Source organism: Triturus cristatus, chromosome 4_1 (genome assembly GCF_964204655.1).
Source record: "Triturus cristatus chromosome 4_1, aTriCri1.1, whole genome shotgun sequence".
NCBI classification, from domain to species: Eukaryota; Metazoa; Chordata; class Amphibia; order Caudata; family Salamandridae; genus Triturus; species Triturus cristatus.
Window position 1 is genome coordinate 525,230,180 of NC_140585.1, and position 24,867 is coordinate 525,255,046.

Genomic DNA, 24,867 nt, shown 5'->3' on the forward strand with positions numbered 1-24,867 from the left:
ACTGTGCGGTTTTGGGTGCAAGACCATGCTATGTTAATGAGTGGGGAAGGGAGCAGGGTCTGCCTCTGATCCAACTGCAGTTGAGCTACCACTGCAAATATTGTTGAAGTCTTCTCCAAAACCTGGCTGGAATCCGACAGGTTCCACATGTGCTAGGTCCACTGAGACTTCAGATTCCACGACAGATAAGCCATTTAGCATAGTAGGAGAGCAGTATGAAGGAGGATAAGAAGTCTGAGACTCACTCACACTGACACCTTAGACCAAGGACAAAACACTAGGATTATAGCCTGAATGTCCTGGATAGTTGTGATGGAGGAAAGGCATAGAACCGCACCATATCCAGAACGTTTCTAATAAAAGGCAGCCTTTGTGAAGGAGTCAGGTGTGACATTGGCATGTTGATAGTGAACCTCAATGAAGTCGGGATGTTTACTTTCGTCTGGAATCAGTCTATGACTGACTGTGGGGAGCTTGCCTTAAACCGTCAGTTGTTGAGGCAGGAGAAAACTGAAATCCTTAACCTCCGAAGGTGTGCTGTGACAACCACCATCACTTTCATGAACACTAACGAGGCTGAAGAGAAGCAGAGCAAACTGAATATCCTCCTGGCCTACCCTGCAGCTTTCGTAAAATCTGTGGGACTGCAGGATGGGTAAATGAAAGTAGGTGATGCTGGAATGGCCTGGAAAGCAAGAAAGTTTCCACACCCTTGACTTCCAGTGGGGCTTCTGTGACTTCTTTCAGAGTTCGGCTTCACACTCCGGGATTGCCCAGGGGTTCAAAAGGGCATTTTCCTAGCAGTACTTGGGTTTTGTGCCCTGAACCCCAAACACTGGAAGCATGCCTCTTGAGGCTTTGTAGCAGGCATCTTTTTGTGGCAGTTGCTACAGCCTTTAGTTTTAGGATGGGACATAGTTTCCCTGTACACTGATAAAAAATGGAGAATTTTAAGAAAAAACTTGTCAACTGAAGCAACCTCGGATTCGTGTACGGAGGTATGCAAAGAAAGGACCGGACATCAATGCGCACTGGCACTTATTTGTGGGTTCATTGTCACTTCTGGTGATGAACAAAGTCAACTTAGAGCTGTCTGGCGCTATCTACTGGAACGCAGGAGCAATTCTGTTTAAATCTTCTGGATACAGTCTGGTACCCGAGGATATTCTAAAGGTGAGCAGCCTTCAATTCAAAGTATCAATTACAAAGCGCAGGTGACAAGAGTAAAGTACTTTTACAATATGGTTGTATGGCTATACATACATACTGCTACAGTGCGTAGAGTGAGTGCTATCTGTGCACTGATGGGGAGGCATACATTTATTTGCCGCAGTGGATTGCCCCATTAATTCTTTGTGTCTCTGTACAGTCTTTTACAAACAGCAATAATAACCAATTTAAAAAAGTACTTTTACAAAGGAATATGGCAAAAGCACAAAAATTGGCAGAGCTGAATAATTATTAAATTATCATCACTATCACACGGATCTCTAGGAAGGAACAACACAAGTTACATCAAATGATTTTTAAACATTCAGCAGGCTCATAAACACAGACGAGTTGAAACAAAATCACAACTATGAAAACGTCAGTAGTTTGAAGCCCCCTAAAGAAATGCCTTGTATTCTTTTACTTCTTCCCAATTCATTCTCCCAAATATTGTGAGGTCATTGGTGACTTTTACATTAAATTTATGCTGTTGGTGGCTAACAATAAATTGATTGCGCTATAAAAGATGGTGACAACCTCAGACTTTTTAAATCCTGCTTTATACTTTAAGCAAAAGTGTCAAACCTGGTGCGTGTGGAGACTGAACTGAGCTACATATTTGTAATACATAATAAACACTTGGATTCAGATCCTGCAGCCTGAGTGACATCACTGTGAAACTTGTTCTGAATAACACTTGCTCAGAATCTATGCTATTTAAATCTACTTCAGTTTAGACAACCCTTTCAATTGGTTACCAAGACCCAGGAAGCTAGAGCCACAGAGGTTTTTTGTTCATTTTGTTACACGTGTTAGTACACTGCTAAACCTGACAACATACACCAAACAAGATAACTTTGCTGTGCCCAATCAAAATATTGATAACGTATAAGAGAAAAGCAACAACACGCCCCTAGGAAGCTTGCAGCTCTGGTTCAATGAATGATATGGGCTGATTTTGAGCCTCTATGATTGTGTACAAAAAACATTTCTTTAATGAAAGGAAGCTGCGGACATAATTAAATCACAAAACTTCTGCCATACTGTGTTACTATATGCTTCATAAATGAACGCTGGAACCTCAGTATGTCCCAAATAAAGAGCACATAAATATTTATGAGTGTTTCCAACCTCTTTCTTTGGACGATCCGACACAAGGCTATCCTCGCCAACTGGGTAAGTGTGGATTAGGATGAGTTCACATTTCTGAATCTGCATGAGACTATGAAACAAAATGTTCATTTAGTATAGCTTTTAAACAGTTATGCATACCGTATAGTTATAAAACATTCATGAAGTAATACATATGTTTGTACGTTTTTCATATAATACAGTGTGTCACAGGTCAAGTTAAGTTTCAGTCTTATGGTCAGGACTTTTTAAACCTGGGTAACATACGTTTCAATATTGGCTCATTCTTTTTCTTCTGCTTCTATTAACTCTTATATTTTATCCTTGAATTTTATTAATACGTCTGTATGTTATGGCTTTAATTAACTGTAATAATAATAAAGTACTTATTATAAAGTATGACATTAAAGGCTCATTCTATATGCGCGGGTGCTTCTGCCCATCAACCAGTGCCCACTCTAACTTCGGTGCAACCTGTGACTCATTTTTCTCAGAACAGCTGTCTCCCTGAAAGAACAAGGTCACCAGGGGTGTCAGTGTGGAGCCGGGATCTGAGACACACTTTCAGTCAGTTACTTCCTCCCTGCACGGAGCTCTAACAAGAGATGCACTGACTTCTTCTGCGACCCCTGCCTTCGGTAATGTCTCTCTGAAGGCTCCTTTACCTGTGAAGCCAGTCAGCAGTGCAAGGTACTAAGTGCACCGCGTCTTAGCGCAAGCTAACAATGGGCTGGGCGCTGCGGACCCGCGCTGATGGAATCCAGTTCACCCTTTTCAAATGCTTCCTAGTTTAAAATGCTTTGTGGCAGAGGCAAAATGGCATTTCTACTGCTAATAACACAGACCCCCTACCCCCCCCCCTCCCATCGGCATGTACTGGGAGACAACTGCACCCGAGGGGGATTCTCTTCGTTTCCGTGCAGTCAAGGTGCGAAAACTCGCAGTGGGAGTCATTTGTAACTGGTCAACTCGGATGGCAAGCAGGGAACATAAACACGAAAAAAAGCCGCACAGTGGACATTGGAAAAGGTTGTCTGACAGAATATGTAAGCCAAAAATACAGAGAAGGCTGCGTGCACATATGTAGGTCTAGTTTTACTATCCTGAACTTCACATCTACGCATCGTGAAGATAAATATATATATGTTACTTGCGGCGTGACCGCCCTATGTTGCTACCCTGTGTAATGCTGTTACGCACAAGAGAGTCTGCTTGCCGTCATGTAGGTGAATGGTACTGTTGTGTTGCATTGTGCTCTGCCCTGTGTGTATGGACGCTGGCAGGGTGGCCGGTGTGACGCCATGTTGTGTGTTCCTCTGGTTCTCATGTATCATTGGCTGCAGCCTGTTACCATATAGTAAACATATGTGATAGAGACATCTAACCACGGATTCCTTACCTTTGAATTTCCCAGGTGTCAGACTGGATCGGGAAGATTTTTCTGCGAGCAATACTCCATGCGCTGGTTGGCTCCGTGTGGCACCGTCTGCACAGGGATTGACGTCTGCATCACCTATATAGGTGCCCCTTGGCCAGCAGGAGGCAGGAGACCATGAGGGCCAGCATCCTCAGTCAGTCTCAACGAAACCCAGGATAGAGGCTGAAATATCGGCATTGTAGCCTCAATATCCCAGAATCGCTGGTTGGTAGGATATTTCCCAAACCGCACTGTGTGCAGAACAGCTGTGACCTCGGCACCTTGATAGTGAACCCTAGAAAGTGTAGAGGGTTGGCCATAGTTTGGAGGTGAAGGATGACAGCCTGGGGCGAGCCAGCCTTCAGCAGCCAGTCGTCGAGGTAGGGGAGACTGGCACCCATGACCTCCACAGATAAGCTGCGACCACCGCCATCACCTTGGAGAACACCCGAGGGGTGCTGGTAAGGTCAAAGGGGAGCACGGTGAACTGAAAGTGCTTGTGGCCCACCGCAAACCACAGATGGCTCCGGAGAGCAGGCAGGACAGGAATATGAAAATGAGCGTCCTACAAGTCTAACGCTACCATCCAGTCTCCTGGTTCCAGGGCAGACAATATCTGAGTTAACGTGAGCATTTTGAATTTCTCCCTTTTGGGGAAAAGATTGAGAGTTCGTAGATCATGGATAGGACGAAGGCCTTTGTCCTTTTCAGAACCAGAAAGTCGCGGGGATAACAACCACATCCTACTTCTGGCACCGGAGCCCTCTCTATGGTTCCCTTGGCCAAGAGACCTGTGACCTCCTCTCGGAGAATAGAGAGAAGATCCTCCATCAGCTAATTGTGAGATGGTGGCATTGAGGGAGGGGTAGTCTCGAAGGAGAGGGAGTGGCCCCTTCGGACAGTCTGCAAAACCCACCTGTCAGATGTTATGGACTGCAAGTGGGGCGGGTGAAGGCGAAACCTGCCGCCAACTGGGTGCCCATGGTGATAACGGAGCAGACTGGGAGGGTTTGGGGATGGTTGCAGTAGGAGAAGTGGGAGACTGACCAGACCGCTGGCCACCTGATCCACAAGATCTGTGGGCCCTCAGCCACGCAGAGGCTGGGGACCCTGCATGGCACAGTGGCTGGGCAAGAATTGGCGCAGCTGGAAGCCCCTTCCATAGCCACGAAAGGTAGATTGAGGTGGACAGGGGGCAGCAGAGAGGCTCAAAGACCTGGCCGAAGTACGAGAATCCTTAAAGTGCTTGAGTGCCGAATCTGCCTTGTCTCCAAACAGACAAGTGCCATCCAAGGGTATGTCTTTTAGGAAAGCTTGGACATTCCCCCTAAAGGCCAGTTGTCGCACCTAAGGACCACTGTTGTGGAAACTGCTCTGCCTAGCGAGTCAGTTGTGTCAAGTCTGCTTTGAATAGTGAACTTTGCTGCATCTCTAATGTCAGTGACTGCTTGGGACAGTACAGCCCGGGCCGCCTCCCGGCTCCGTGGCAGCACCTGCACAACCCTATCCCACAAAGTGTGGGAATAATGGCCCAAAAGGCATGTGGTGTTTACAGACTGTAGTGCCAGGCTGGCGGAAGAAAACATCTACTTCCCAAATGAGTCCAGCCTCATGGATTTCCTATCCGGTGGCGCAGTCGGGTAAGCGCCCTGGGAGGAGGAGGCTTGGGCCACTAAGCTCCCAGGGGTAAGGTGTTGCATAAGGAAGTTTGTGTCCCCAGGTGCGGGTGATGGCGGTGGGCAATCTTCCTATTCACAGGAGCCCCTGTGTTGAGTTTGGACCAAATACCCAACAGGACATCAGTGAGTGCGCCACTGAATGGGAGTAGGGGTTTTGACGTGGAGACTTCCAGTTGCAGCACGTCTGTCAAGAGATTAGTCTTGACTACCACCATGGGTAGCTGAAGGACCTCAAGTGCCCTCCACACCCCCACTGCATAAGAAGCTCCCTCCGCTGTAGCCGTGGTAGGGGGAGAAAGCAAACCAGCATCTGGAGAGATATCCAGGCCGCTGGCCTCACCCAGGTCCTCACACCAGTTCACGCTCTGTTCCTCATGCGGCTGGCATTTTAAAAGGTTCAGTGACCCTTACAGTCTTCACCAAGGCCTAGCCGATGGAAAAAAAGGGTTAAGCTCTGATATGGGAGGCATGGCCAATGTCGGAGTTGATGTTGGGCAACACCCCTCCAGTGCAGTTTTGGGGATGACACCCGAAGCATCAGCATTGGCCTGTGGAAGGTTGCTGATCGAGATCCAAGAATGTATCCCTGGGGCCCCACCAGAGCTGGAGCTGCTGGCAGAACCAGATGGGGCCCCTTCCTACCATGCAGGGCCCAAAGATGCATCAACGGGGTCAGATCGCCCAAATATGAGGTGCATGGTCTCATAGAACTCTTTCAGTTATGCGGGGGGTTGCTCCAGCCTTCGGAAATTTGAGTAGCGTGGAGCCGGCCAGAGTGCAGTTTCCGGGTGATAAGGCCTAGAACACCAAAGCTCCCTTGTCTCATTAGCCGATGGATAGGGAGAAGTCGAAGAGCGCTTCAACTTCTTGCTTTTTTTTGTCCCTTCTTCCTGAGGGTCCCAAGGACTTCGAATGGGACGAGGAGGACTTAGGGCTTCCCAAACAATCTCAGTACCTTCCCCTTGACTGGGATCTTGACTTCCATGAAGTCGCATGCTGGGCCCCTAGAAGCTTCAGGAATCGCTCCCTCAATGCCTTCGGAGCCATGGCATGGAAATCAGATGTCATAGTTGTGCTCCAGACACCAAAGACAAACGAGGTGCAGGTCAGTCTCAGACATCGGTAGGTGACAGCCGCCGCAGGGCTTAAAGCCCAACTTGTGCAAAGACATCCTTAACACCAGGAAGTAAAGCTCAAAAATAATCAACAAAATGTCAAACAAAAGCCTGTCAAAAAAGGACAGAAGGGTAGCTCTTCTCTGGATCAGTGCTGGCTGGTGCAGAAAGAAAAGAACTGACGTCAGAGCACCTGGGTGGCACCTATATATACCGCAACCTCACTTCCAGCACGGACGATGGACATGGAGCCGATCGATGCCACCGACCGGCTCATGGAAAATCTTCCGGATCCTGTCTGACGCCTGGGGAAATTCTAAGGTGAGCAATCTGCAGCTAGAATCGTCTATCAGATAAATGTGTATGCAAAAATGTTTAAATGTCATGAAATGCACTCAGGATTTCTTAAGAGGACATTGAATGCAAGGGCATACCACATATTTAAACGTCCTTCTAGATCGCATCCAGGTGACCGGTCTGGAAAGAAATCGTTTGCTCCTACTAATTGTCTTCTTGAATTAGTCTTTACCAAGACATTGTCCGCTTGCACCAGTCCCCTGCAGCAAAAACAAGCATCTGCAATGCAATAGGTCTCACATTTTAGACACTTTGACATATTGGTATTGTAAATGACAATGCCTTCTATAACTGCAGGTTTTTTAAACACAAATAAAAGGCATTATTATTTGAATTGCCAGTAGCTCAAAATCTTGCAATTGCAAGACCTATTAAATTGCAAATGCTTGCTACACATTGTCTTATATTTGGAAGACAGAAATGCATTGAAAGTCAATAGGTAATAACAGTTGCTCCACAATTTTGTGTTCCCCTAAGGGTAGGTGCAGTGGCCGCGACAGGAAACCGCCCAAAACAGAACATGGACACACCACATTTTCACAGTGAAAACGGACCCTATCTTTGCAAAGTGCCTAGCTGTTGATATTGAACTCTAACTCTGCCAGCACCTAGGGAAACCTAGCAAACCTATACATTTGTGAAAACTAGACACCCAGGGGAATCCAAGATGGGTTGACTTGTCTGACTCTCACCAGGTTCTGTTACCCAGAATCCCTTGCAAACCCCAAAATTTGTTTTTAAAAAACAAAAACATTTTTCTTCACATGTCTGTGGTGGAAAGTTCTGGGATCTGCGTGGATCCACAACATTCCACTCACCCTGCATTCCCCAAAATCTTTCGAGAAAAATGGTACCTCACTTGTGTGGGTAGGCCAAGTGCACACGACAGGAAACAGCCCAAAACGCAACGTGGACACACCACATTTTCACAGTGAAAGCGGACCCTTTTTTTCCAAAGTGCCTAGCTGTAAATTTTTAACCCTAGCTCTGCCGGCACCTAGGGAAACCTAGAAAACCTATAAATTTTTTAAAACTAGACACCCAGGGGAATCCAGGATGGGGTGACTTGTCTGGCTCTCACCAGGTTCTGTTACCCAGAATCCCTTGCAAACCTCAAAATTTGTCCAAAAAAACACATTTTCCTCACATTTCCGTGGTGGAAAGTTCTGGAATCTGCGTGGATCCACGAAATTACACCTACCCCGCATTCCCTAAAGTCTTCTGAGAAAAATGGTACCTTACTTGTGTGGGTGGTTCTAGTGCCTGCATCAGGAAACGGCACAAAAAGCAACGTGGACATGCCAAAAAGGCGAGTGCCATCAAAGGGCATGTCCATCAAAGAAGACTGGACATCCCCTGAGAAGCAAGAAGTCCTCAACCTGGCATAGCCTCTAACAGCTACCGATGTGGCAATCGTGAGTCGGTGGTATCCAGTCCACATCTTATGGCGAATTTGCCCACATCTTTCCCGTCTGCAACCACTTGAGAGAAAACGGTCCGGGCCTCCTCTGGGCACTGAGGCAGCACCCGAGTGACCGTATCCCAGACAGTATGGGAGAATCAGCCCACGAGGCATGCGGTATTCGTCAACTGCAATGCCAAGCTGGAGGAAAAGAACATCTTCCCAAGGTGGTCCAGCTGCTTGGATTCCCTATCTGTGGGAGCAGAAGGGAATGTGCCTTTGATGATGAGGCTTGGCCTACCAAGCTCTCAGGGGAGGGGTGTTGAGTCAGGAACACTGGCTCGCCGGCAGTGGGCAATCATCTTATCCACAGAAGCCCCTGTGCTGGGTTTGGACCAAGTGCCCACAAGGACGTCCATGAGGGCTTCATTGAACAGCAAAAGGGGTTCAGAAGAGGAAGTCGCAGGCTGAAGCACCTCTGTCAGGAGGTTAGTCCTGACTGCCACCGTAGGGAGCTCGAGGCCGAGGACCTCGGCTGCCCTCCTCACCACCACCACCAAACGATGGATTTAGGCCCAGATCTCTGTACTGGGGTGAATGTATGACATTGTTCTGCATTCTGTCCATCAATTGTTGTTTTTGCACTCCTCACCACCACAGCATAGGTGGTAGCCACAGTAGGGGAAGAAAGCAAGTCAGTGTTGGGACATGTCCAGACCACTGGCATCACCCAGGTCCATTCGCCAGTCTGGTTCCTCAAGTAGGTCAGTTAAAGGGTCCAGTGGCTCCTCCCAGTCCTCTTCCTCACTTTCTGGTCCAAACAGGAATGTCAGGAAAAAACACAGCGATGAAAGTCCCTTCAACGGACACTGGTCCGACTCCGTGTCCACTTTGAGTATAAGGATGTGGTCGGCGCAGACCGGGGGCATGGTCGACGCCGGGAGCATCGTCGTTGGAATTGGCGTCGGGGAAAGTCAAGTTAGATCGACCAGCGTAGATCCGGATCCAGGCCTGGATCCACAGGGACCCTTCACAGCCAGTGCCAGAGCTACTGGAGTTGAAGTCCCAGGGACCCCGACCGACTCCACGGGACCCAAAGTCGTGCCGGCGAAGCAGAGGTACAGGGCCTCATAAAATTTCTGAATTTGGTCAGGAGACACTCCAGCTCCCGGAAAGGCAGGAGACAGAGCCTTCGAGCGACGACGCTCTGTATCACACGTCGCGATGGCAACCGACGGGGAGAATTCGAAGAATGCTTGTGCTTCTTCGACTTCTTGTGTTTTCCCGACTTACCAGAAGACCTCCCCAACGATTACAAGCGCGAGGAGTGTGGGCTTTGCAACAGTTCTCGAAAACGTCCCCTAGGACGAGAACGGGATCGACGCTGAATTGAGCGCTGGGCCTCCAGCAGTTTTCATTACCACCTCCGCAAAGGCTTTGGGTTCATGGCCCGGTACTCACAGCACGTCTTCAGGTTGTGGTCGTGCTTCAGACACCAAAGGCACATGAGAAGCGCATCCGCCATGGACCTCGCCCGAGGACAGAAACTACAAGGCTTGAAGCTAGTCCGACATTGGTACATCCCTTGAACGCACCGGGAGTTCGAGAACCCGAAAGAGCAGTCGACAAAAATATAAAAAGACTAGCCAAAAAACAGCTAATGGGTAGCCCTCTCCAGATCTGCGTTTAGTCTGGCGCGAAAAACGAAAGAACGGATATCGCGCGCATATGTGACATCTATGTAGGTCCAGCAACGCCATCCCCAATGAACGACGTGGAGCCGACGAACGCCACCTAAGGCTGAACAGCTGAAGGTGCAGCTGAAGAAAAATCTCTGGATCCAGACTTATGCCTGGGGGAAATTCTAAGGTAAGGAATGTACAACTAAGGAAAGGAATCTACAACTAACAGTCTCTGTCAGATCTACTTTTACATTTGATAACATCCTCTTAATATTCAGTTTGTGTGTTAACAGTTGTTAAATGGTGTAGTCGACAAGATGTAATCAACGGAATCCAAATAATGAAAATCTGTCTGTGCCACAGGGGTATGAATGAATTTCGCCTTGTCTGACAATTAAAATTGTGTACTACATTTTCAAGAACAGAGTATGTTTGCCTGCATGTGCATTAATAAATCTATATAACTATAGGCCCATCTGCCTTAATGACCCGGTCTCCTGCAAAATGAAATACATAATATCTAGAGAAGTAGAATTTTCAGCCTGATTTGGTAGTTTTCTTGAAGTTTTGTAAGAACCCAGGGCAAAACAGTTGATAGTGGATCCATCTCTTTACATTATCCTGTAGTCATATTTCTACATTTAACTAATGATCCTCACTTGTACTGGCACAGCTGAGCAACAAATGACGTAATCAAGAGGTATCACATTATTTGAAATAATCCATAACCTTCACTGGATCGGTTTTCCTTTCCACGTCACATAACTTCTTTTAGATAACAAATACCAGATGTAAGGAAACCACATTCTGGTCAGTATGGGTACAGGCTACATTGTAAGGGACACAGTTAAAACCAACCATTCATTTCCTTCTTGCATCTAAGAAAATGTTCTTGATTTGACTATAATACATCGGCCATTAAAGATTTCTTGTCCATCAGCATCCACTTTCTGAAAAATGCTACATGCTTAGCAGAGCTAGTGACGTGGAGCTAGAATCAGGGGCATTTTCCTCTGGTAGGCAATAGGAAATAGCATCTTAATTCCTGAAGAAATTAGAGAATAGTAGGTGCTTTCTCAGTGAAAAGACGATGCACAAGTGAAAAACAGACAAGTGAAGCAATCAGGCATTTGCTCCCTTTTTTAAATCTTTATAATTATTTGGTGGACATTGATGTTCCAACATTCTAATGTTGGGCTTTCCCTTTTCATGGTCATGGTAAGCAAGACAAAGCTCAGTACTCTCGAGCATGGAAACCTAAGGAGAAAAACACAGAACCCAAAGCAATTTCCACATATAACACAACCTATGAGTTCTAAAAATATAACAATAATAGATCATCAACAAAGCACAATTAAGGTATACAAGGATATTTGGACAGGCACACAGGGATGAATTGCCATCAAGATATTCTCAAATTTAAGACTCACTGGTATGCTGTATTGAATGAAAGATCCTTGAAACACATGCAGATTGAGTTTACAGAAAGCTTCAGTAAACAGCTAACAGAAAATGGATAAATTAACAATAAGTGTTTGAAAAGGCCAAAAATACATTCTGTAATTTTCAAACTGTTTTAACACTTACTGATCAGAACCAGCAGCAAGCTTATTATGCTCATGGATTGTTTCATTAACGCAATCTTCCAACATACGCACATGGCTGTCACTGAAAAATAGCAACAATAAAGGATTTTAGGCCACAGTTATGACATATATCCGAATTACTGATGCAGTTCTTTAATATGTTATGAAAAAGGTTTCTCCCTTAATGGTTTGTAGCACCCGATATCCCACATTGGAATATTTACTTCCATTTGCACAACATTTCACTGTGGAGTTTTGTTCTTATCTTTTTAACCTGTTGACTGCAAACCAGATTTCTATCCGTATTGTGCCCTGAAGTGAGGTTGTTTTAATCATTGGGTCTTTAGCATATGAATTCGCTATGGGAGCAGTCTTTTGTGTAGACTTGGTGTCTGACTATCTGGATTTAGCAAGTTGGTTCAAGTAGCTCCTGGAAAAGTTTCACTTCCATTTTCACTCCAGTCCGAGTTTACCACTAACAGCAGCCATTTGATAGCTGTTCTTTCTGATAAGTTTTCCCAATTTGGAAAAGCAGGTACTTAATGTAGTCTGTAGAGGGTGTTCCAGCAATGCGCCAAAGAAAAGTCAGTCTGCAGCCGGTCTAGTGGCCAACTGTGCAGCCAGCTTTCCATACCATTAAGTGAGCAATGTATTCTTACTTCCGACTGTGCAACTCTTTTGAACCTCTATTCCCCATCTCACATCTTGAAAAATTAGATCAGATGAGTTATACAAGTTGTGGCATCTATGTGAAAAAACCTATGGCTTCAATCCCTTTCTCTAGACCAGATACTATCATGACTTCTAATCAAGGCACATTCTGTAATAAATAATTTAAGATTTTACTATAGATTACAACTTGGATGCAATGGCCATCAATGAAACATGGTCTACCAACCACTCTACACAGGTTCTTAACTATTATAATTAAATACGAACATATCGACCTATTGAGAGTGGTGGTGTTTAGGCTTTCTTGGATAAGAAGTCTTTTAAATAGACAAAACTTCATTCTGCCTCTGATACAGCATTAGAAATGCTTACTAATAAATTAAATGGCCCTGGTGGTGCTCTATGGACACTCATACTGACATTTAGATCTTATTTAGCAATTTGAACATCCATTTTGATCTACCCACTGTGTCTTTAGCTCCTAATTTGTAGACAGATGTGAAGACCAATATTTTGCTTCTTACTCAAGTCAAAGGGCAGACCTAGAAAATTGTGTGTTCTAACTCCCAGCAATGCCAACCCCATCAAGCTCAATATCTGAACATAGTCAGACCGTTTTTGTCTCTCCTTCACTTGTCATCTTTGTAAAAACCATTAAAATCAATCTCTTTTCCCCATGACCAGGTTAAACGCTGATTATGCTGAAATCCTAGCCTTTACAATCTGTAAATGCACTAGGGGCTATATGCAATTGAATGAATACTTTAGCTCTATTGCTGATAGTGTCCCTTGATATCACTTGATCTCTTACTTGGCACTGCGAGTCCCTTTATCTTACTGACCACATTTTCTGACTAGGGTATTAGAGAACCAGCCCTATCTTGGCTGTCTGATATTTTGCCAAATATTCCTACTGTCATTCATCTCATCAGCCAGACTCTGTTCTTGTGGCGTTTTCCAAGTTTCTATCTTTTTTTTTTATTTAATAATTTTTATTTGCCTTTTAAATCAAAACAGACTGTTTTTTAACCTTTAAACTGCTGGTGATGATAACTATGCACTATTAACACGAGTAAGGGAATTGCCTAAATTGCAAAAGAATAATCGCTAAAATGCAATACTAGGTGCTCCACCATTATTGCTGGCAAAAAAGACCGTCAAGCCACGCCTTGAGAAGTCCCTTATGGGGGATAGTATAGTTTTTTGCAGCAGTTTTAAAGTTAAGGATCAGGCCACCACATCCAATGGTTATAGGGCGCTAACTGAGGCCTTTAATCTTTTCCCTTCTTTGGACTTTGCTCTCATCTTCGGCTCATTTCAGTGTGGTGTGCCACCAGGCTATAACATTGGAGGCACATCTGCTCTCCACTCCAATGTTATGGTTCGCTTGCCTAACAATAGGCCAGGTAAGGACAGCGGGAAGCTAGCTTGTTCTTTTTAGTACATTTAGAGAGGCTTAGAGTGCAAACCACACAGTTTCTGATGTTGGGGGCGCCAGTGATGTCTGTGACTGTGAGCCAAGAGTTTGCTAAGGAAACCCAACACCACAGCATGTGTTTCAAAACCACTCCAGAGGTGTTGCATTGAAGGCATAAGACTTTGGTTTCTGGAAACATTTATTGATTTTGTCAGGGGAGAGGTAGGCTCTAAGTTGGACATTACGCAGAATATATTTGAATCAGACATTGCGCAAGACTGTGTGTGGATACGAGAGTACTCTGTCCCATTCCCTGTCATTTAATATCCTTCGTATATCCATTTCCCACTTCTCACATAGTCCCTCCAGTGAGATCTTCACTGTCTTGAAACAGATCGCCCAATGGTGTAATGCCAATGGCACTCAAGTGTCTTAGCTTGCTTACAGAGAAGCGGGCCTGATGTTCAAAAGAGGGCTAAGCAGGTGTATGTGTTTAGTGAAGAGTTAGCTTTTTGAAAACAATTCTTGGCGACATGTAGCAACTGAGAATGCCACCTTTTAATTTTAGCTCATGGAAGAAAAAGGCTGAGTAAGTGCTCGGGTCACAGCAGCCCTGCCCTGAGCAAGTGTCTTCCAGTAAGGGCCCGAGATCCAACAGCTCACCAACTGCAACAGGACTGAAAGTGCTCAAAGTTGGCTACCCCGCTATTCACACCTCCACCCAGGTCCCCCTTATCTATAAGGAGTCACAGCTTGGCTAATACCACCATAAGACAACCATTGCACTAAATGACGTCCCGGAAAAAAATATATCCAGTTGCCAAAAGAATTTCTTCAGAGGGTACAGCAGGTGGTCGTTGCAGTAATAGAGAAGATGATAAATCTTGCACAGTGATAGATTCTAACAGTATATGTTCTCCCAGTTGAGTATCCCACCTCCTAGTTGTATCTGAGCCTCCAGGGTGTTTGGTCGGAGGGGACACAAGCAAGATTTCAGCCAATTGACGTAGAGCCGCAATGCGCTTCTTACAGAATGTGTGCAATACTATTATGCTCCACATAGACAACTTGGATGTAAAGCAGCATGTCATATAGTGTGAATATTGTCACAGGAAGCAATGCCCCAGTGGAGCCCCTTTTTTGACACATCTTGATTTAATAGCAAAGGACTCCATGGCAAGAGCATTAATAAAGGTGGATAGCGGGCGTCCTTAATGCATCCCATTGTGGACTGCAAAGTGAGCAGACATGAATTACTCAGCACAGACTATGGCTGTCGGGTCAGTATATATAAGTTTAATTAACTTAGTTATCTGCCTGCCAAAGCCGAATTTGGCTAAGACACTAAACAGGTAGTTCCAGTCAAGAGAGTCAAATGCTTCCTCCAGATTAAGGGCCAGACAGGTTGAGTGAGGCCATTTACCAGAAGTCACGTCCATAAGCCTGTAAAGTCTACATATGTTAAGGGAGATGTTTCTTCCAAGGACAAACCCATGTTGGTCCATTAGATCTAGAAGAACCTGTAATATTTTCCCTAAAATAATTTTGCTGCAGATGTTTTAGACACAGTTAACAATCGATAGTGGCCTAAACAAAGAAAGGCCAGAGGGGACCCGACCAAGCTTGGGTATTAAAACAAATAATGCTTCTCTAAGAGAAGCGGGCAAACTGTCCTATGTTGCTACAGCTTCATATTGTACAGCCAATTTTGGTGATAGTGCCTAAGAGTAAGTTTGGTAAAATTCCAGTGGAAATCTGTCAGTGTCTAGTATTGACTCCTTGGCTAGGCTCCATATGGCCTCTATGATGTCATAGTATTCAGTTGTGAGGACATCCATTTCGTCTCTCAGTTTAGGAGGAACACAGGGTATCGTATTTTAGCCATGAAATACTTCATCACAGTCGGGGCTGAGTATGCAGAGTCCTTTAATAGGGTGCTGTAGAAATGCGAGGGTGAACTCTACCCCAACTGAACTCAATAAAAAATGTGTTGTGGTAAAAAATTGTCCTACCATGGTAGTCTAAGAGGGCTGTGTTGTAATCTACTTGGTTCATTCCTGCCTGTTCTTTCTCCCCCCCTTTTCCTTTGGAATGTTCTCTTGCTGTTGAACGAAGATTCCACAGCTGACTTCAGCGGACTGGAACCTGTTGGTGGCGTAGGATATAATAAAGACATCTCATCTTCACTCAGTGTTTTGTCTTTTTAACACTGGCGACGATTAGTTGAGTGGGGGCAGCCACACCACCATCCCAAGTTGTATACTACCTACTGTTTACAGCTGTACTCCAGTAGCTGTGATTACTACGCTAAGATTCTAGAAGTTTTTACTTAATTGATAACTCCAAGGTACTGCACTTTCTATAATTCATTACTGGAACTCGGTCCAACTCACCTGTGTGCGGTGCTGCAGTATAGTTTCCTTCTAAGTGTCTGTGTTGCACCTATACCTTCACTATCGTCTTCTGTAGAGTGTGGTGCGCATTGTTCACTGGATGTGAGCGCCTGCTGTGTTGCCATATTATTGAACAACCTGTGGTCCGGGTTGTTCTGACTTCTATCCACTTACTGAGTCTGCCGTTCTACTCCTGTGTATTTTGCGTCTTGAAGGAAGACGGAGAACAAAGGCGTCTCCAGCCTCTGTTCAACCTGACTATATGCATTGGCTCAAGCATTTTCACACCTTCTGACTAGGAGCACAGCACACATTTCTGTGCTGAGGCTGTGGTCGTGTGAAACTGAAGGCCGACCTTTTTCCCGCCTCCACGCTGGACTTGTTGCACCAAGCCAGGCATTTCCGTGTCGTCTGAGTGGAAGCACTGAGCCACGCATTTCAGTGCTGCAAGCTGAGGGCGGGTGCTAAGGAGGGCTGACGTCTTACCCGGCTCCATTACGCTGACAGGAATAGGATACTTTACTCCGCACACGCATTTACAACGCAAGCCGTTAGCCCGCGTTTTTTACTCTGCAAAACCTTTTACAACGCAGGGCTTTACAACGCAATCCATTACAATGCATTGTCCATTACAACGCAATTTACTATTCTAGCTCCACCGGGGCTTGGTAATGGGAAATGCGTTGTAATGGTTTGCGGTGTAAAGCCCTGAGTTGTAAAAGTGTTCGCAGAGAGAAAGAAATGCAGGGCAATGACGTGTTGTAACGCATGCAGAGTAAAGGATGTTTCCCAACTGCAAGGCACGGTAGGCCTGTCAATTCTCCTAGGGTTCGAAGGAGCTGGAGGCTGTGTTCGCATTCTCCGCCTAGTTTCGCTGCCGAGCACAGCAGTTTCATCATTTGTTGGAACCACCCGTTTGCTGACGGGCACAGCTGTTTGTCATATATTACACTGTCATATCGTGGATGAGCACGGCAAGGTTGTCTTTAGAGAACTTTCTTTCTTCGCGGACGGGCACAGCAGGGTGCTTGACTGGCATTTCTTTTCTAACTCATTGCCTGCAATTTTCATGTTATTTATTATGCACGGTACCTTAATCTAAAGCATTTTTTGTAACGTTCTCCATTGTTCTGTCCTTTGTTTATCTTCATCTCTTCAAGACTATTTTTGCAGCACTGGTATTGTCTCTTTAATATGGCTGCTTTCAATATGTCCTTACCACCTCCAGTTTTAAATGATATTGGTGAACCAAATATTCCATGGAAAGAATGGAAAGATAGGTTTGAGTCCTACCTCATAGCTTTGGGGGGGGGGGCACATCCTCTCCCTTCAGAGAACAACACATACTCTTGTATAATTTAGGGATAGAAGGTCGGAAAACCTTCAACAACCTAAATGAATCTGTACAGGAAGTTGATGAAGGGGATGTTGATTTCAATGTGTAAATGGACAGGCCATTAACGTAGTATTAGAAAGACAAAAATTTGCCTCAAGAGTACAAGGCAGGAATGAAAAAAATTGTTTATTGCTGTGTTTAAAGGTTCGTCTAACACCTGTGAATTTGAAGGCCTTTCTGACTCACTGATTAGGGACCAATTAGTGAGATGTACTAACATTCCCAAGATACAAGAGAAATTATAGCAGGTAACCCTGATTTCAAACAAGCTGTGGAAATAGCGTTCAAACATACTGCAGAATGCATAAAAGAAATGAGAAGGAGCACTGAATCTTCCCCTGAAGTGCATGCTATTTCCAAGCAACAAAGTAAAGAATTCCAAAAGCCAGACAAGGATTGCACGTTCAGAATTCATGGTAATGTAAATACTAAGACTAAATGTTACAGGTGCAGCAACCAAGCACATTTAGCAAATTGTCCTTCCTGTCCAGCCAGAAATATCACGTGTCACAAGTGTGGGTGGAAGGGACATTTGGCCAGAGTTTGCCGTGACATGCGTGAGAAAAATATATCTTTGATAGAGCCTACGACTCTTGTAGAAGCCGAATTGGTATTTCAACTTTAGAACAAGGATGATAGTGTCAGTTTCCTTGATTGTTTCAATACTTTAGACAACAAACAAGTCAAGGTCTTCGCAGAATCTTGTTCTCCCTATACGTTGCTGGAGGGTAGAAGTTAAAACAAAAAATGCTAACAGACTAAGTGCCCTCCAGGCAGCAGGAATCAAGCCTGGGGGATGCAATGGTGATCCTATGCCTTTGGTGGGGTGACCACCATGCTGTTTAGTTACAAGGGTAGAAACACAGTGGGTAAAGTCTACATTGCTGAGAAGGGTTCCATTCTTTTAGGTTGGAAACACCACAAGGAACTTGGCATCAAATTGGATACTAACACCCCTGACCAAGTACTTTTAGATCGCTCTGTGTGTGGTCAAGACATATGTGACGGATTCCCTGAGGTCTTTACTGATACTTTAGGGTTAATAAAAGATTTCCAACACCACATCAAACTCAAAGACAAAGCTAAAGCTGTAGCACATAAAGTCAGACCCATCTAACACCTCATGAAGGTTCCTCTTCAAAAAGAATTAGACCCAGTTGTTTGGTATGGGTGTCATCGAACCCAGAGAAAGTTCGCAATGGTTGGTTCCCATCGTCATTACAACTAAATCAGCTAGCAAAGAGGTTAGGTTATACATTGACGTCAGTGATTTAAATAGGAACATCATGGTAGACAGACACCCGCTTCCGAGGATTCATGAACTATTAACCCTTATCAAGGACGCCAGTTATTTCAGCGTCCTCGACTTATCCTCGGAGTACCACCAAGTGTAACTACCCCCAGAGTCTTGTCACCTCACTGCATTCATAACACCCCTAGGTGCATTTCAATACTTACTTATGCCCTTTGGGTTGGCGTCTGCCGCTTTTCAGAGGATTATGCAGCATATACTCAAGGATATCCCTGGTGCTTTCAAGATGATATTCTTATACACGGGAAAGATATAAAAGAACACACTGACATGCTAAGACAAGTTCTACACAGATTGCATAATGCAGGTCTCACACTCAACAAAGAGAAATGCCAAATTGGTGTGAGTTCTGTAGAATACCTAGGACACACCATTTCCAGTGATGTCATCAAACCAAAAATGAATTTGGTTGATGCCATCCTAAATACTGTTGCTCCCACTAGTGTTGAAGACCTTCAGTTGTTCTTAGGTCTCTCAGAGTATTATTCCAAGTTCATACAAAACTATGCCAGCATGGTGGAACCCTTACTTAACTTACTCAGAGCTAAAAACTTCTTTGTATGGGGTAAGTATTGTCAAGCAGCTTTCAAGGTCATCAAGTCTTGTATTGCAAATGTCCCTTTTTTAGGAAGGTTTGAGCCCATGAAAGGGTAAGTTACTTACCTGTAATTCTAGTTCTCTTCCAGGGGTATCCTCATCAAAGTCATAAGCACTGAATATTCCCGCCCATGTGCGGGGACCCCGGAAATAATAAAATTATATATGTAAAAAACATACATATATACAGCTCTGTATATGTATAAACATATATCATTTTTTCCAAGCAAATGCAGCTCCCATAAAAGGCTAGGCAATGTAAATATACACATCCAATAACACACATATATCTATATATATGTATAAAGGTATAACAATACACCCAAATCTCTTTTTTTTTTTTTTTTTTTTTAATGAGGTAAACACTCATGAGAAAGCAAAAAATAAAGAGAACAAACTGTGGAAAAACACAGATGTATAACACATTGCCAGCCTGCAGGCTGCATTGCAATACAATACCATAGAGACTAAAAAGCCCTGTACAGGTAAAAACTGGCACCGTGCCTTTAAGGCAGCCCTGACTTCCATATCCCATCATGCCTCAGGGGTGACAGTTAGGTCAGTTGTTCTTTGCGGGACCGTAGTCCTAAACACAAAGATATACCTTTTCCATAATGAATAATACACCTCTTCTCATTTGCCTGGGGAGGTGGGTGGGTTGCTTATGACTTTGATGAGGATACCCCTGGAAGAGAACTAGAATTACAGGTAAGTAACTTACCCTTCTCTTCCAGGGGATCCTCATCAATAGTCATAAGCACTGAATAGAGTAGCAAGCTCCCCTTCCACCAGCAGGCAAATGAAACTAAGGTTGTATCACCCATGGAGAAAAAGAATCATGAAAATGATTATGTTTGGAACAGATTCCTCAAGGAGGCTTGTCCTACTTGAGTGTCTGCTCTGGTGTCCGAATCCAGACAATAATGCCTGGTAAAAGTGTGGACAGATCTCCAAGTGGCTGCCTTGCAGATCTCGGAGAGTGGGACATTATTGAGAAAAGCCGCGGTAGCCGCTTTTCCTCTTGTCGAATGCGCTTTAGGGCGCGCCCCCAATGGTTTCTGAGCCAGTTGGTAGGCCAAAGTAATACTAGAAACAATCCACCTAGCAATGGAACGTTTGGATGCAGCAAAGCCCATACGGACAATCCCATAGTTCACAAACAATTGGTCAGATTTCCTGATATTCTTAGTCCTATCTAGGTAGAATTTTAGGACCCTTCTGACATCCAGAGAATGCAACGCCCTCTCTGCCGGAGAGGAGGGGTTGGGAAAAAAGGTTGGTAAGGAGATGGCTTGGTTTACATGAAACTCCGATACCACCTTGGGTAGGAACGAAGGGTGAGTTCTCATCACCACCCTATTTAGATGAAAAACAGTGTAGGGTTCTTTAGAACAGAGGGCCTGTATCTCACTGACCCTCCGTGCTGAAGTGATGGCTATTAAAAATGCTGTCTTCCATGTGAGGTGCTGTAGGGTAGCCTTATGAATAGGCTCAAAAGGTGAACCCATGAGCTTCGACAGAACCAAGTTTAGCTCCCAGGAAGGAGAGGGAGGTCTAACAGGGGGATAGACTTTCTTGAGTCCTTGCAAGAAATCCTTCACTACCTGCACTTTAAAAAATGACTGCTGTGAAGGCGAACGCCTGTATGCTGTTATGGCTGCTAGGTGAACCTTTATGGAAGAAAATTTCAACCCTGCCCTTGCTAAATGTAGAAGATAGGGCAAAATTACATCCTCCTGGCATTTAGTGGGATCATAATGATGCTGAGCACACCATATATAAAATCTTTTCCACTTACAGAAGTAGGAGTGTCTTGTCGAAGGCCTCCTGGCTTCCTTCAGTATGGACATACACTCTTGAGGGAGGTTCAGATGGCCATACTGGAGGACTTCAGGAGCCATGCTGTTAAGCTCAGCGAGGGAAGGCTGGGATGGTAAATCTTCCCCTGCATCTTGGATAACAAGTCCGGCCTGCACGGCAGCCGCTTGTGGGGGCGGATCGACATGTGTAGGAGATCCGTGTACCACCACTGCCTCGGCCAGTCCGGTGCTATGAGTATCATCTTGGCAGATGAATTCTGTAGCTTGGTCACCACCTTGGGAATTAGTGGGAGAGGCGGAAAAGCGTACACAAATGTCATTGACCAATTGATCAAAAGGGCATTCCCTAGGGATCCTGGTCGATGGTATCTTGAGGCGAAGCCTCGGCATTTTGTGTTTTGCTCGTCCGCGAAGAGGTCCACTTGCGGGCGCCCCCATTCCCCGAAGATGTCTTCTAACACTTCGTCGTTGATTACCCAGTCCTCTGGCTCTTGAAAATGCCGACTGAGCAAGTCTGCTTGCACGTTGAGTTCTCCTGGTAGGTGCACCGCTTTCAATGAGATGTTCCTTGCTAGGATCCAGTGCCACAGGGACTGAGCTTCCAGCGAGAGCGTTCTGGATCGAGTACCCCCCTGCTTGTTCAGGTAGTACATTGTGGTGGTATTGTCCGTCTGTACTAGAATGGTACTCGTCGTTATCGCAGGTAGGAACGCTTTGAGGGCTAGGTGGACCGCCCTGAGCTCCAGCATGTTGATGTGGTACAACTGTTCGCTGCTGGACCACCGTCCTTGAGTTTGCAGAGTCCCAAAATGCGCACCCCATCCCTGAAGGGATGCGTCGGTGATTAAGGTCTGAGTTGGGGGCTCTTGATGGAAAAGAATCCCCACTTGCAGATTCCTTGGCTTCAGCCACCACTTGATTGACTGTTTGGCTGCAGAGGAGAGGCAAACCTTTTCTTCCCACAGAGAGTTCCTTTGATCCCATTTGTCCTCGAGATCTTGCTGGAGAGGACGCATCCTTAGCCTGGCATTGGGCACTAGGAAGATGCAGGATGCCATGGCCCCTAGCAGAGATGAGATTTGCCTTGCCGACGACAGATTGCTGGTCATAATCTGTCTGCCTTTTAGCATAATGGATGACTGTCTTTCCTCCGAAGGAAACACTTTTCCTACTACGGAGTCTATAGTTGCACCCAGGTAGTGTATTCTCTGCGTTGGTGAAAAATTGGACTTTTTGACATTCACTCTGAGACCCAACCTGCGACATAAGTTCAGGCATAGCGACAGCTGTGTCCGCACATTCTGTGGCGATGAGCCCTTTATTAGCCAGTCGTCTAGGTAGGGATAGACGAAGACTCCTGCGCGCCTCAGAGCAGCCGCTACTACTGCCACGCATTTTGTGAATACTCGAGGAGCTGACTTCAGGCCAAATGGGAGGACTTTGAACTGATAGTGAGCGTTGCCTACCACAAACCTGAGAAATTTTCGATGATTCCTTAGGATGGGAATATGGAAATATGCATCCTGAAGGTCCAGTGAACACATCCAATCGCCCATCCGGAGAAGAGGATATATTTGGTGGAGCGCCAGCATGCGAAATTTTTCCTTTCTTATGTGCTTGTTCAGTATCCGTAGGTCTAAAATGGGTCTGAACTCCGCCTTCACACTCCTCTTTTGGATGAGAAAATATCTGGAGTAAACTCCCTTTCCTCTCTGGTTTATGGGCACTTTCTCTATTGCAGATTTGAGTAGTAGCGTCGCTACCTCCTCTCTGAGCTGCTTTAGATGCTGGGATGACTTGACAGGAGGAATCGATGGGGGGTGACTTTTGAAACGAAGCGAGTACCCATGACGCAGTATATTGAGTACCCACTTGTCCTTTGTGATTGTCTGCCACTCTGGAAGATGATGCGCAACACTTCCTCCCACCGGAGCGGTGGACAGCATCGGAGGAAGCGGTTTCTCATTGCTTCCCCGGTGCTTTGTTTCCAGCATTAGACTGCCTGTTGTTACCTCGTCCCCTGGATGGCTTGCGGGACTGGTATTGCTGTTTCTTTTGACCTTGCTGGTCCTGGTTCTTTTGCCAATGAGGGGTTTGAACCCTCTGTTGGTAATTGCGCCTGTCATTTCCCTTGCGGCGTCGAAACTCTTTCCTCTTTTCAAGCCCGACTGCTTTCATGGTCTCCAGCTCTGCTTTCATACGGGCCATTTCCTCGTCTGCATGGGACCCAAAAAGAGAATTACCGGAGAAAGGCAGATTTAAAATTCTTGCCTGCGCTTCCGGTTTCAGGGCCGTCAATCTAAGCCAGGATGATCTTCTGGCTGTGACTCCATGTGCATATTCATGCGCTGCCAGAGTTGCCCCATCCGCCGCTGCACTTATGATCTGGTTAGAGACTAGACTCCCCTCATGCAAAATCTCTTCAAAGTCCCGTCTGTCCTCTGATGGAACTTTTTCAACGAACCTCTGAAGAGAGTCCCATAGTGACCTATCATAGCGCCCCAGAAGAGCCGAGGCACTTGCCACCTTCAAGCTTGAGGATGCTGAGCCGCAAACTTTCCTCCCCCAGGAGTCTTGCGTTTTACTGTCCTTATCTGGTGGCACCGTTGAAGAGCCAGCTACTGCATGCGTCTTTCTGGCAGCGGCGGTGATGACAGAGTCCGGTGGAGGATCTGTTTTAAGGAATAGCGGATCCTCCGGAGCTGGACGGTACTTTTTTAGAATTCTCGCCGGCGCCGTTTTGGTGGTTGCTGGCGTGAGAAAGATATCCATTACCGGTTGTAGCAAACCGGGGACTAATGGCAACAACGGGCGTGTCACTGTGCGCTCATGAAGAGTTTCAAAAATTATGGATGTGGTGGTCTCCTGAACCGGCATAGGGATACTTAATTTTGTAGCTCCTCTACACAACACTTCTTGAAATGTAGAAATGTCATCTACCGGAGATACCCGAGAGGGTGGCGTCTCCGAGAGTGTCGGTGAATAATCCCTTTTGGATGATCTGGAAGAAGGGGAGGTAGAAGGGGTCCTACGGCGCCTTCTCTCTGATCTGGTCGACTCTCTTCTGAGGGAGGCAGACCTGGATCGCCTTCTTGGTGCTCGAGAGTGACTTCGGGATTCTCTTTCTCGAGATCTTGGTCTGATCGGTGTCGCTGGGAATACCACGCCCCTTATTCTTGTTAGCGATGCCTTTATTGTGTCTGTCATAGCAGGGTCCTGAGGCATCTCCCTTACGGGACTTTGAGGCACAGCATTGTCCTCCTCCTGCGAACTTTCTCTTGCAGGAACTGGAGATTGATGTACAAGCTCTGGTGATGCTGACCTTGAACCTGAGCCCTCTGATCCTGAAGGCGAGATAGAAATGATACGCGGTGACTCCGGAGCTGTATATATCAGTCTATGAGGAGATTTTCGCCTTGAGACTGGTCGAATTGTGAGGCGAATATGTGAAACCTCCTGCGTACCCTCAACAGAGGGCTGCCTCGACGGTGATAAGCCTATCACCGGAGATCTTTGACTCGAATCTTCGAGGCTCCGAGCTTCCTGTCTCGACGTCGAGATTACCTTCGACGGAGGCTTCATGTACCTCACCAAAGCTTTGGAGACCTGTGAGGACGGAGGCACCTGCCTCAACGTCGACTCCGACGGAGGCCTCTGCCTCGACGTCGACTCCGACGGAGGC

The 24,867-nt window shown here is 45.7% G+C and overlaps 1 protein-coding gene across 2 annotated transcripts in view; it reads right to left on the reverse strand.

Moving 5' to 3' along the window:
* INTS13 (integrator complex subunit 13) overlaps positions 1-24,867 on the reverse strand; it is a 327,931-nt gene that overhangs the window by 238,141 nt on the left and 64,923 nt on the right. For both annotated transcript variants that reach the window (XM_085652788.1, XM_085652789.1), the window contains exons 5-6: positions 11,580-11,660; positions 2,341-2,431 (exon numbers count right to left, since the gene is read on the reverse strand). In XM_085652788.1, the coding sequence (XP_085508914.1) occupies positions 2,341-2,431; positions 11,580-11,660 (172 nt within the window). The remainder of the gene's footprint in view (positions 1-2,340; positions 2,432-11,579; positions 11,661-24,867) is intronic.